Here is a 14,511-nt window from a genome sequence, read left to right as displayed (position 1 = left end):
GGGGGGAAGCAGGTTCCCTGCCAAGCAGAGAGCCTGATGTGGGGCTCGATCCCAGGACCCTGAGATCATGACCTGGGCTGAAGACAGAGGCTTAATGCACTGAGCCACCCAGGTTCCCCAAGATTCATTAACAGAAATATACATCAGCAGTAATGGAAACAATTGTGCCATGATATTTCTGTAAAAATAGGTTAACCAAATTAGAAGTTATCTTTTTTGAAAGGGAGATTGCTTTTAAAAAAAGGGGGGAGGGGGAAGACTAGGAACAATAAAGAAAAACATACACGGCAAAGAAAACAGAAATGTAGCAGTTAAAACATATAAAATACATGAGTCAAATAAAGCAAAGATCACTGCCTGGCATAGAAACAAAATCCAACAATGTGCTGTCCCTAAGAGATACAAGTAAGCCAAAACAAAAATGGGCAGTAGGTCAAGGTTTAAGATTTACTGTATCTCTGCAAAAACAAAAAAGTGAAGGTTACTATTATAAAAATGATCTTAAGTGTGAAAAAGTATATATAAAAATATAAAAACTTAATACAGTGCATCTTAATATGTAAACATAATCGCAACATATATCCTTTTTTTTTTTAAAAGATTTTATTTATTTGAGAGAGAGAGAGAGAGAGACACAGCATGAGCAGGGGGAAAGGGACAGAGGAAGAGGGAGAAGCAGATTGCCCACTGAGCAGGACACCCAATTCGGGGTTTGATCCTCGGACCCTGGGATCACCACCACAGCCGAAGGCAGACATTCAACTGACTGAGCCACCCAGATGCCCCACAACAATATATCCTGAAGAAAAGTTATAAAAATCATAAAATATAATTATATCTAAAAGCCTTAGCAGGACCCCACAGCAGACTGAACAGATAAGGAATTAAAAACCTCTCAATGAACCAGACCCAGTATCTCTAAATCTCTTAAGGACAAATAGTATGTATCTCTAATAGTAATAGCTATACCTTAGTAAAAACTATTATTCATTTCTGTTTTCCACTTTGAGCCTCTCCACGTATTTTACAAATAGTTTTAATGCTCAACCAACCTCTAAATGCTTCTCTGTGCATCATTCTGTAACATTTGTCACTCAGGAGATACTTATTATTGATAATAAGTGCTCAATAAAGTATTTGTTGGATAAGCTAATAATACCAATAAGAGAACAACAGCAATAACTCTGGCAAAACAGCACCACCAGTTGAAAAGAATTCCAAATGTATGAATAGCAGTTTCTTTTCTCCCCATGCCCTAGACAGAATACAACCCTTCTCTCCTTAAAATGTGAAGATAAGCTGCCATTTAAGATCATTTAAAACAATTTAATAAACACCATGTTAAGCTTTAAAAAAAAAGGAAAAATTATGTTTACTGACCTCGTAAGAATGTAAGGCGAAAATGAAGCTGGATTATCCTGCTCTGAAAAGAGGGGCATAGATCCTCCCATGATCCACAGACGGAAGTACAAAACGACAATCACCTTCAAAGAAAAAAAGATTTGGTAAGAAAATCATGGCTTGTTGGGTGTCAAGCCCCACCTTTTTGGAGGACACTTGTGATGCTTTATAAATGTTTTATTTTGTTTCACTGTGAACATTTCTATAAAGTCCTAAGATTCAAGATGAGGAGGCAAGATGGAAACAGCTGGGAAGGGAGAAGAGTATAAACAATGAAGGTGTTGAGGGAGAGGCAAGCAAATTCTTAATTACAGCTGTCAGTAGCAAGCATTTACCAGCTGTTATCCACTGTGCTAAAGACTTTTCATCTCACCTGCGGCCTCACAGCAACCCCAGAGGTAGATGAGAAAGCTGAAGTTTAGAGGTAATTTATCCAGAATCCCATAGCTAATAAACTGCAAGATCCAGGAGGTGAATCTATGTCACTATCCAACCATGTTCTTAACCATTCCATTTACACAGCCCTGTGAAAGTTAATTTAGAGTATAATAAATAATACTGCCATATTCTGAATAAACACATTTGAAGTGTTCCAACCCTTGAATGCCCTGAAGCAGAACATTCATGAAGGGTTATTTCAACAAATCCCAAGAACATCTTTTGTGTCACCCACTAGAATTCTATTACTAAATGGTGCTATCTTGTTGCTAAGGTGAATAAGAAAACCAAAAGCAGAGACATTTCTGTGGGGATGAGTCTTGCTTATAAGGGTGTTCACCCACATAGGCCTTCCAGATGATTCTTACTTCAATAGGACAAAATTACATTGTTTTTATTAAAGTTAGAGGGAAACATTTGCTTGAATAAAAAGCCAAAGGATTAATTTTGGAGGCAGTTAAAGCTGGATTGTTTTTTCCATGAATATAACTGACTTCCTTTAAAAATATCTTAATATAAATAACCTCAAATCCAAAAACCTAAAATAAATGTATGGTGTCAGCCAAAAGCACATCAACAGTAAACAATGCCTAGGCAGCAACTGAAAATCATCTTAATGTTCACACAATGTCCTGCTCAAACTGAATTAAGTTCTTAAAGACATTATAATGGAAAATATCAACTGTGAAAGTAATAGGAAAAGTATCCCCAAAGCATATAAATTCCCTAAAATACCATGTATTTGTATAGAGGGAAAAAACTGTGATAATTAAACAAAAGGAATAGGAAGATAAATAGAAGATAGGGTTTTAAGAATAAATTTTTAGAAGAACAAAATGATTATTAACGGACAACCTTCCCCATAGCAATGGCGTCAAATTACTTGCATTCCCATACAGCTCTAAGAAAATAAGTCACTTCTGAAACCAGTGATGAATCACCCTCATTCTATGCAAAGATAATGGGGAATACTTTAGAGAAATATTTTGTCCCTTTTGTTGAGACTGTCCAGTCAAGACTCTCTGCTGTCATTTGGATCTGCATACTCTTCTTACATAAACATGTTTTAGTGTCAAGAAAAAAAAAATCATGTTAATTGGTAACATTACAATTCAAAGAAAGGCTTTTCATAAGTTTCCCATTCAAGTTTATGGGGAACGGCAACAGCATAAGAGAATCGTCTCCTGAATCCAGCACTGTAAGAAAGTGATTAATGTGACAGTCACCAAAGATGGCAACCAAGAATTCCTGCCCCCCTTTGCATGTGCTTTCTGCTCTTCCCATCAAGGAAGCCAACTGCCCTCCTCTTGAGTCTGAGCTAGTCTTGTGACTTGCAATGACCAACAGAATGTGGTAACAGGTACACTGTGTCAGTTCTGAGCCTACCCTGAGAGGTCCTGCGACTTTGGGTTCATGCTTTCAGAACCAGCTGCCATGTTGTAAGGAAGTCCTGGCTACCCTGCTAGAGTGAGGCTACAGGGAGAGACCCTAGGGAGTGAGAAAGCACAGACAGACCGTCGAGCCCAGAGGACAGCTACAGGAAGCTGCTTGTGTAATCCCAGTCAAAAAATCACAAGAAGCATTAGAACCATCTAGCTCCATGCTGCCCAACTAAAGCATTAAGGGCAAATACATGTGATGGTTGTTTTAAGCCACTACATTTGGGGGTGGTTTGTTGTGCAGCAATACATAACTGATACAGCTTGGTTTGTGCCACTGAGACAACTCAGAATCAGCATCTTGAAAGGGACTCATAAAATATTACAGTTGACACTGTCCATGTCACTGAGTTCACATACTCTGAGAAGGTTTTCATGCATACCTTCCAAAGCTTTGTAACATTCACAGCATGTAAACTCTTTGATTCTAAGATCATGCTGTTAGCATCTATTGCTGATTCTATTAAATAATCTGGATCATGTCTCTGAGCCAAGTGAAGTAAAATATCCCTTATTAGATATTTCAGAAGCATAGATATACTTACGTAACTTATGACTAAAGTCGCCCTTTTTAAGAATGGCCTCATGGTAAGCAGGAAATGCCTATTGCTCCTTGCTGTCAGATACCTGGAACAGGAGAGAAAAAAAAAATCTTAAATAAGTGTTAGAGTCCATCACACATAATGTTCTCCATTCACTGTGAATAAGCCATAGCTCGAAAAAAGGTCAGAAAGGATCAGAGCTAAGAGCATGGCTCCTGGATCCAGACCACTTGGGTTTCAGTCCCCCAGCTGCTTACTATCTAAAAGATCTGGAGCAAGTTTCTTAACTTCTTTGCCTGTCTATGTTTCTCACTTACAATTAAAAAAAAAAAAAAAAAAAAAAAAAAGGGATAAAGTAGTACCTACTTTACAGAAACATTGTGGGGTAAAATGAAATAATACTTGGAGTAGGATCTAGCATTGTTAGCTGTGAATATTACTACCCCATCAATGGCAAATAACCCAGCAATTCTGGTAACTGTATGGTTACACTGGTGGTCCAAGGGATGATCAGAAACAAGAGTTTGCCTACTGCATTTAATTTGAGATACTATGTCATCATTCTACAAAATACACAAATAGCTTTTTAAAAAAGATTTATTTATTTTAGAGAGGATGGGAGCCGAGGAAGAAAATCCCAAACAGACTCCCTGTTGAGCACAGAACTCAAAATGGGGCTTGATCCCATGACCCTGAGATCATGACCTAAGCTGAAATCAAGGAGTCAGGCCACCCAGGTGCCCTATCTCACAAGTATCTTAGCCCTGAAAAAATAAAAGTATCCAAGTCACCCAAGGTTAAGAAACTTACCCAAGCTAACAAAGTTAGTAAACCTCACTGGTGGGATCAGAGCTCACCAATATGTAATGGGCAATTGTCTCATCAGCCTATGGCCTCTGGAACCAAACTAGGTTACAAGAATGTCAACTTCTTAGAGGGGCAGAACTTATTCGGATGCTGTGTCTACCATAGCTCACTGATTTGTACAAAATGAGAACTGCGTATTTCTGCATAAGAGGCACATGGCTTTGATAAAGAAAATAGGGTTGCCTGGGTGGCTTAGTTGGTTAAGTGTCTCCTTTCGGCTCAGGTCACGATCCTGGAGTCCCAGGATCCTCTGGCTACCCGCTCAGCAGGAAGTCTGTTTCTCCCACTGCCCTTCACCCCACTCATGCTCTCTCTTTCACTCTCTCTGACTCTCAAACAAATAATCTTAATTAGAAAAACAAAGACGATGGAAGAAAAGCAAGAGAAAGCTATTAACAACTCCCAAGCAAAAACCTAAAGTGTCATTTTCACCTACATGCAAACTTCTATGTTTTAAACTACAAAGTGAGGGAACAAATCAAATCATGTAATCCAGCAAGCATTTCCCACCTCATCCTTATTTTTCCTACTCTTTTCCATATTTTTTCTTTTACTCTATTTAATTTCTCCTGGAAGGATGTCTTCTCAAATCTCTTAAAAGCTGCACTTGAATGAGGTCTCTTTACACAATGGGAATATTTTACTGGCGAGATATCCCTTTGTAAGGCCTCAGTAGGTTCAAATCACAAAGAAGTGTCCATCTTCATGACTGCTTATAAAATATATATGGTTGCTCCACTTTGCAACAGTTAAATGTGTCCAGATGGTACTGTAAGGAGGCAACAATGTCACTCAGAAGCAGGTCTGGTCTCTCTTCTTGCTTCCTGTTTCCTCTTCGTAGTTCATAAAGAGGAAGCTGTGGATCAGACCTTTCAGAGTTCTTAATGAGTGAAGAAAATGAGGTGAGCTCAAAAAACCACAAGTCCTCTTTTAGCAAAATCTGGACTGGATCCATTCCCAAGCACTGCACTTAAACCTTTCCTTAGCTCTCAAGCTTGGCAAGGAGGAAGGCCAGAGATGCTGTCAGCTCTCACAAAGCAGGTACATGACTAATGTACCAAAAGAGGCTTCCGGGAGTCCACCACTTCCTGAATCAATACACAAGATTTTGTGTATGTTTGTGGTGGTGTATATCTCTGAAGTGAAATCCTTGGCTCTGATCTTCAGTGTGAACTAGATCTATATGATTCCCAAAAGGTTATAGCCCTGCCAAGTGGCTTCTCTCTGCTCTGCCTCCACTATTTCTATCCATTTTCAGGATGACTCAACAAAGATCAACTCTGGATATTTCTGCTATTCCTTTCCAGGATACAAGGTAAGTGAGTGGCAGCAGGAAGGGAACAGCAGTGTGAGAAGGAGAAAGTGCTGAAGAGGCCTGAAATGGTAACACTTGGAATGAAAAAGCGCTTCTTGGGTTAGTCTGCTTTTGGAAGCTCCATTTCTCAGGTTCCCTCATTGCTGGTTTATTTTAACACAGTGGAAAATATTAGAAGTGGTCTCCTCTCTATGGAACAACAAACCACAGGGTTTAGGATTTTGTTCAATGTTAAACTTAGATAAATTCCGAAAGTCTACATTTTGTTTCACTGAAAGCTTACAATGATGTTTATTTCAGGGAGTGATATTTATAAAGTGTCCCTTTGCTTAGAAATTCTTCCCCCACAACAAATTCCATTTCCTCAAGAAGTTAAGCTCCTTCAGACACCAAATAATTTGCTCTTAAAATGTATCATCCCAAAGCCATAAAGTCCAAGATGATACAGAGAGGAGTGGTCGAAAAATGACCTCTTTCAAGATTTCTACTTCTAGCTGCTGACCAATATTAAAAGAGAAAATAAGCCAAAAGGATACGGCTCCTTTCTTGGTAAACACTAGGTCAGAGGCTGAGAGTCTTAAGCTCATACAGGAAGAACTCCAAGAGCTGAATTCTCTGTATTCCTTCCTCCTCCCCAACTTATAATAAAATTAGACAGTGGAATTTTCCCCTTTAGTCCATGATATATGCATTGTCTGTAACTGAACAACAAAAACATTAACAGAATAAAAATACCAAAAAATTGATATGTGCCAGATATAAATTTAAGTAATCAAATTGTAGTTATTTGCCACTTTTAACAATTCTATGAGGAAAAAGAGAATTCCCTTTTTTACGGAGGAAGAGACCAAAAAACTAGAATATTCAGCTATTCTACCAGATTCCCTCAGCTATTCATTTCAATCACAAACTAAAGTATCTGTAAGTGTCTTTTAAAGAAGGCACTATGTAAATGCCATCACTGATAATTTTCAGTTTCAGGCAAAGTCTCCACTGTTTTCCCTGTGAAGCCAGAGAACATTTCAACAACCAAACCAAAGCACCGAGGAACGCACTAGAATAGGAACCAAGGGTTCAATTCCCAGGCTTCCAGGCCATTGGTTTTATGGCTTGTAACAAGTCTATAAGGAACTTTGTTTTCTTATTTTATCAATGAGAATTAAATTCAGTGGTTTCAGGTCTAAAATACTGTGATCCTTGGCTGTTCTAACCAACAGATGGTATCACAAATGAAAAATGAAGAAAAACAGAGAAACCTGAAAATTTTAAAAAGAAATGCTAGGGATTAAGAGGAAGTAAATGTTAGTTGATCAATCCCCACCCCCAACTTGAATAGACCCTTCATAACTTGCAGTTGCACAGGAAAATAATATTTTAACATTAGTTTGGGGTGTTGCATTATCGAACTCTGCATTTTTAACAATTTCTGATTTTAGGCAAACAACAGATCAAGATTATCCAGAGTAGATTCCCTAACCTGTGCTCCCTCACACCCAATACTATTTTTTCTAACACCAAATCTTCTATTACTGTTCACCTTCTCAGTTGATTGTGTTCAAATATTCAGAGCTAAATATGACTTCCTCCCTCAAGTTCACCTCCATGGCTTCTGAGTCATCAAATCCCACATAGGGTCCCGGCTGAGAGGAGGACAACCAGCCACAATGAATTGCCCACCAAAATCCTGAGTGTTAAGTAAATGCTCATTATTTTAAGCCACTGGCTTTGTCGACACAGAATTATGTCAGTGGATAACTGATAGATAGATAGATAGATAGACAGATATAGATAGATATCTATATATTTAAAAGTATTTTTCTGCCTCCACTCAACACCCCCCCCCCCCATTTTTTTCTGTGTGTTCCTTATCCTCCAGTGTTAGACCAGGGTATGAAAGAAGAATGCTGGGTTTGGGAGGTAGACAGCCAGCTGGAAGAGAGGAAACTACAAGATGGTACTATCTTAACCTTTAATCCTGCTGGTTTAAATGAAGATGTTATATTATACCTTCCATCCCTTCTCAGAATCTATAAACACCTATTAATTTTTGCCTTAACACCAGCTCTTGTGGCACATATCTCAGATAAAAAGAGTTGTTACTCTTTAACATTATACCAATAAATTATAAAAAGCTTGAAGGGGCACAGAATACATGACCATAAAATCTACCACTTTGGCATGTGGATTATTTTAAGCTGAAGGCAATCAAGACCCAGCAGAGTCAAGAAAAACTTTGATCTCTCCCTTCACTACCTAAAAGAATTTAGAGAGGGGGCCTGCCTCAGAGAGGAAGCTGTACCAGAGGTTAACTTTTACCTGAATGACTGACTTATCTATAGGACACAGCAAATCTGTAATTACCAAACATCTGCTCTTCCTACTGTCCTGAGAATTACGCTCCCCTGCTTGGAAGCCCTTAGCTCAGGAAGGCACAGAAGTCTTGATGAGGGAACAGAAGGCTGGCTGAGGACAAAGCAAAAGCTTACACCCTGCAATCTTCCCCCACGCCAACTCCTGGGTGGGACATAAGTGACATTCTTTAAGAATCTCCCAACTATCTTAATGTTAATACCTTGCTAGAGGAAAAAACCTTGAAAATGGCAAGGTCTCTGGTATCTGGTTTCTTGTAAGTCCTCTTTAGTATATGAAAGTTCTATTGAAACCGCCCTTTTCCTGACTGCCCCCAACCCCATCATACATAACCTGCCACCCCTCACAACCCCCAGATAGCAGCTCTTTCTGCCCATGAGTTCTGTCCCCATGCTTTAATAAACCACCATTTTGCACCAAAGATGTCTCAAGAATTGGCTCCAGACCTCACCACACCAAAACTAACTTTTATTCTAGAACTTCATCAGTCTGACTTGCCTTTGGGTCTCATATTTTTATGGGACTCCTGTATGTATGAAATTAAATTTGTTTTCCTCCTGTTAATCTATCCTATGTCAATTTAATTATTAGACTAGCCAAAGAAGCTAAAAGGGTAGAAGGAAAATTTTACCTCTTCTATTAGCTATATACAAAATTCCTTCTAGAACACCAGCCATATTAATTTAATTTCTCCTGTTCTTTCAAAGTAATAATGGAGATTAATAAAGAGCCATATACCATGACCAAAATTTTTTTTAAAGTTTAAATTCAGAGCTTTTTAGGATAGGAATTTAGGAATCTGCTTCTCTTTGAAACATAAGAAGAAAGGTAGGTTTTTTGTGCTTCCCCCCCACCCCTCCAGTTGACCAAAGTAACAAAGACACAGCTCACATTAGAAAAGATTATAAGCTTAACAAAAACAACAAAAAGCAATATAAGTGTCTTTGGGTTCTTCTTTAATGCACTTTCTCCTTGAACTCATGAAGTGCCTCATCTAAATCTTAATAACCAAAGGCATTATGAAGAGGAGTGAGACAACCTTTGATGTCTCCTTTGATATTCAAATGCAGTCTGAAGCAAAGGAGCCAATTCTAAGACAATAATGCATTTCTCATTTTTATCTATTCAAAAACTGCAACTCACCTTCCATACCCCATTCTGTGGCTATGATAAATTTTTCTTTCAGAAATTTCAAACTTAGCTCAGTATCTTATTTACAAAGAAATATGTGGAGATAAAGACAAAGAAGGCAAAGAGAAATATAATTTCAGTTCTCTCACCATTTCGAAAATCAAAGTTAGAACCGGAAGAGGTCAGAAAGCTCAGGCAGTTTTACAGGTGAGGAAAAAAAAAAATGAAAGCCCAGAAGTGTTAACCGATTTGTAGAAGATCAGGGTCCTTTGATATCAAAGGTCAATGAGTTCAGGCTTTATTATTCATTAAATCTGCGGCCTAATTTATATTCCTAAATGAATTTAGTCAGAGACCCCAATTCCTCCTACATGTAACAGCAAAAATTCAATTCTGGTGATATCCTTTTCTGTCATTAACAGTCCCAGAAAAGTTTCAATTCATTCATAATAGGGGGTACTTAATGTACTCTATGGGCATCATTCTCTGCGCTATGCTCTTTACTTTTTTTTTTTTTACATGATTATTTATTTATTTATTTGACAGACAGAGATCACAAGTAGGCAGAGAGGCAGGCAGACAGGAACCTGAGATCATGACCTGAGCCGAAGGCAGAGGCTTTTAGCCCACTGAGCCACCCAGGGGCCCTTGCACTTTACTTTTTTTATGTCATTCAATTCCATATTGTGAGCCATGCTTGTCCCCATCTTGTGAATGAGGCTGAAGGAAGAATTTACTCAGGATCTTGCAGCTGGCAAGTGGCACAGGTGAGATATGAATACAAATCCAAAGCATTCACTACTCTATGTAGCATACAAATAAACCAGAGCTGTTTTTTTTTTTAGCACACTTTCAACATAGATTATTTTTGTATGCATTTGTGCATGTGTAGAAACACAGGGATTTCTACTGAATTAAATGATAAAGTTCATCTTCCGTAACTTCCTCCATTTGCATGGGTCTACAATAAAACCCTTAGTATAGGTTTTTCCTACAAATGAATGAACTGAAGCAGTGCACGATTCTTGAAGGGTCTTTTATGACGTATCCTTTTAAAGGTTAAGGTGTGTAGTGGTTGCTGAAGGTTGAAATGCAAGTTCCATGTACTGTGGGCTGATTCAGAAGTCCTAAGTGAGAACAGACGGCCAAAAGGAGAGTGTGTGTGCATGGCTGAGAGGGTGCCACTGTACTGTGAACCCATCCGCATCAGCCGGCAGCTCCACAGACCAAAGTGGCAAGCAGGAACACAGAGTGAGACAGACAAGCGTGTCCTGAGAGTGACAATGAAGCTGACACCTGAGGAAGAGAAGAAGTGAATTAGGTGAGGGGAAAAGGAATAAAACACATATACAGAGGCCTAGGATTGAGAAAGGCCAAGCAAGGTGAAGAAAATAAAAGTTCATTCTAGCTGCAGGATCTAATACTGGCAGAGTGGTGATAGGGAGGCTTGAGAGGCAGGCAGGGGCCTCAGTGACCCTCATGTCCCACTGTGGAGTTTGGACTTTATTTGAACAGCAATTAACAGTTGGTGAAGAGCTTCAGGCAGTGAGGACCCAATGCGATTTCCAGCACAAAGTGGCCCTCTGTGATGTTTCTAATGTGACTAGTGTGAGGTCTATAATAGAGCAAATGGCCCAGCAGTCCCAATGGGGAAATGGTAGGCAACAGTGATTCTGGAAGTTTCTGAGATGTCAGATTCAGAAATAGAAGAGGTTCTAGCCCAAATAGGTAGAGATACCTGATGGCAGGGATAAGTGAGAAAGGCATGTGTTGTTACATTTATTTACCACTCTTATTTAGCATTAAGTCTTTTTTATTTTTTTAAAGATTTTATTTATTTATTTGACAGAGAGAGATCACAAGCAGATGGAGAGGCAGGCAGAGAGAGAGAGAGAGAGAGAGAGAGAGAAGCAGGCTCCCCGCTGAGCAAAGAGCCCGATGCGGGACTTGATCCCAGGACCTTGAGATCATGACCCGAGCCAAAGGCAGCAGCCTAACCCACTGAGACACCCAGGCACCCAGCATTAAGTCTTTTCTTAATGCATTTCAGAATATTAAACTGCCAAAATAGAAACCCATTATAAGAATATACATATTATGCACTTGTGTGGCCTTTTCTATGTCAAAGGGCTTTTCAGTCCAGTCTAATATTTAATCCTTGAAAGATCCATATGCCCTTGGCAGAAGAGAAAGCACCATCCCCACACTATTGACCTAGACCTAGACCTCCTGAACCAGAATTCTGACATTTTATGGCTGTTTCACACTGTCAGACACATTTGCTGCAGGTTTCCCCTTACTTCTATCAGTCCAAACTTCCTACACACCACAGACTCTTAAGAACCCATGCAAATGAAATCACTACTACTTGCAGGACACATCTGTATGGGTACCCCAATAAACTTTTGTACTCAGAAGATTAAAAACAGCCAGTGAATAGACAGACTGATAAATCCAAATATAATTCAGCTAGTGAAAAGGAGTATTTGGTATTGAAACTGTCCAGGTAAACTGGGGAAACACATGTTCTGTTAACAATGACAACAGTAAAATAACAGCTGACATGGAGTAAATGCCTACAGTGCCCCAGGCAGTTCCTATGTATAAGTACTTAGCATCTTCCTACAGTATGTGCACTAATCAAATCTTCATTTTACAAATGGGGAAACCAAAATATTAAGAGTCAAGAAACTTGCACCGAGGACCAACAGAAGTCAGAAGGTCAATCTAGCTTGTACCTTTAATCACCAATGCTCTTCTGTTTCTCTGACAATGTCAACTAAGTCTGTCTTCAACTACCCATTGCCTGAATTTCAAACACTACCCTCAAGTACAAACATGGCATTAACATATATTTAAAAGAATGATGATTCCATGAAAAAAATGCTGAACATCACTCAGCATCAGGGAAATATAAATCAAAACCATAATGAGAAACCACCTCACACCAGTCAGGGAATGACTAAAATTAACAAGTCAGGAAATGACAGATGTTGGCAAGGATGTCGAGAAAAGGGAACCCTCCTAAGTTGTTGGTGGGAACGCAAGCTGGTACAGGCACTCTGGAAAACAGTATGGAGGTTCCTCAAAAAGTTGAAAATAGAGGCACCTTACGACCCAGCAATTGCACTACTAAGTATTTATCCCAAAGATACAGATGTAGTGAAAAGAAGGGCCCCAATGTTTGTCCACAATAGCCAAACTATGGAAAGAGCCCAGATGTCCATCAACAGATAAATGGATAAAGAAGATGTGAGATACACACACACACACACACACACACACACACAATATGGAATACTACTCAGCCATCAAAAAGATGAAAAAAAAAAAGATGAAATCCTGCTATTTGCAATGACGTGGATGAAACTAGAGAAATTATACTAAGCAAAATAAGTCCATCAGAGAAAGACAATTATCATATGACCTCACTGATACGTGGAATTTAAGAAACAAAACAGAGGATCATAGGGGAAGAGAGGAAAAAATAAAACAAGATGAAATTAAAGAGGGTTCATCACCCATAAGGAATCTTAACCACAGAAACAGAGGGTGCTGGAGGGGAGGGGGATGGAGTGATAGGGTAACTGGGTGATAGGCATTAAGAAGGACATATGATGTGGGACACCTGGGTTGTTCAGTGGTTAGTGTCTGCCTTGGGCTCAGGTCATGATCCCAGGGTCCTGGGATTGAACCCCAGGGAACCTGCTTCTCCCTCTCCCCATTGCTCATGCTCTCTCTCTGTCTCAAATAAATAAATAAAATCTGTAAAAAAAAAAAGAAAAAAGAAGAAGAAGAAGAAGAAGGGCACGTGATGTAATGAGCACTGGGTGTTATATGCAACTGATGAAATCACTGAATTCTACCTCTAAAACTAACAATATTATATGTTAATTAATTGAATTTATATTTTAAAAATCAAACTATAAAAAAATAAAAAATAAATAAAAGGATGATGATTCAGGATACCATTTATACCTGATCAATTAAGGAAATTAACAGAAAGGCTGCTACAAGTTCATTGCTATGAAATATCACAACCTGTTCCAACAGCAATATTCAATTGGCAAAATACTGGGCACAGAGTTAGGTCCTATAAACAACATATGAAAGAAATAATTTAATACATTTAATACTTAAATAACAGCTAACATTTACTGAGTATTTGCCATGGGCCAGAACCTCTCCTAAGCACATATATCAGCTCTTTAAACACACACAACAACAACAGAAGTATGAAGCAGGTATTATTTCTATCTTCATTTTATAGAAGGGGAAACAGACGCCTAGAAGCCTAATGGAGTGACTTGAACTTGCCTGGGACCACAAAGCTGGTAGTGAACAGAGCTGGGACCAGCAGCGCCTGTGTTTGGGTGCTGGAGCCTGCTTCCCAGAGCTGCCCCACACGCCTCTTCTGTGCTTGCTGCACTGCCCCAAGAAGCTGTGCACAGGAGGAAGGACGAAAAGATTTCAGCGAAGGAAGAAGTCAGCATGAGCTGGAAAAGGAGAAGAAGCTATGGGAAACACCGGAGACCTGACCTGGGCCCGCCGGTGGAGGGGGGGTGCTGTTCAGAGAAGATGGAGGAGACGGGCAACAGGGGCTGGGGGAGAGGTGCTCAGGCAGCCGCAGAGGGACTGGAGGGAGCGTGGCTGCCCAGGACGGTGAGGACTCCTGGCAAACACAGCACCGGTAGCCCCTCCTGAGTATGGCAGAGTCAAGAGTGTGAAATCTGAATAAGGAAGTGTGAAACTAGAACTCTGAAACCATGTCAACCTGAACAGTTTCTGTCTCCCTTTTGCTCAGCCACATGCAGGCAAGGGGTCTCACCCAGGCAGCTAGCTCCCTCTCCTCTCAGCCTTCCCCAGGCCTCACCTGGTATCATCTCTGTCACTAGGGTTCTTTTGGGGGACCTGGAGCAGGACTCTATCTCTCCAGGGTCCCATCTCTGACTTATTCCCTAGGTGTTTCAAACCTTACAGCCAACACTCAGGACAGAGACTGGGCCCA

General features: G+C 39.7%; 1 protein-coding gene across 2 annotated transcripts in view; it reads right to left on the bottom strand.

The window, feature by feature from the left end:
- Window positions 1-14,511, bottom strand: part of TMTC1 (transmembrane O-mannosyltransferase targeting cadherins 1) — a 266,298-nt gene that overhangs the window by 140,911 nt on the left and 110,876 nt on the right. For both annotated transcript variants that reach the window (XM_059402726.1, XM_059402727.1), the window contains 2 exons: window positions 3,824-3,905; window positions 1,381-1,484 (listed from right to left, as the gene is read on the bottom strand). In XM_059402726.1, coding sequence (XP_059258709.1) covers window positions 1,381-1,484; window positions 3,824-3,905 — 186 coding nt within the window. The remainder of the gene's footprint in view (window positions 1-1,380; window positions 1,485-3,823; window positions 3,906-14,511) is intronic.

The sequence above is a fragment of the Mustela nigripes genome, chromosome 6 (genome assembly GCF_022355385.1).
Source record: "Mustela nigripes isolate SB6536 chromosome 6, MUSNIG.SB6536, whole genome shotgun sequence".
NCBI classification, from domain to species: Eukaryota; Metazoa; Chordata; class Mammalia; order Carnivora; family Mustelidae; genus Mustela; species Mustela nigripes.
This window is presented reverse-complemented; position numbering and strand designations above follow the sequence as displayed.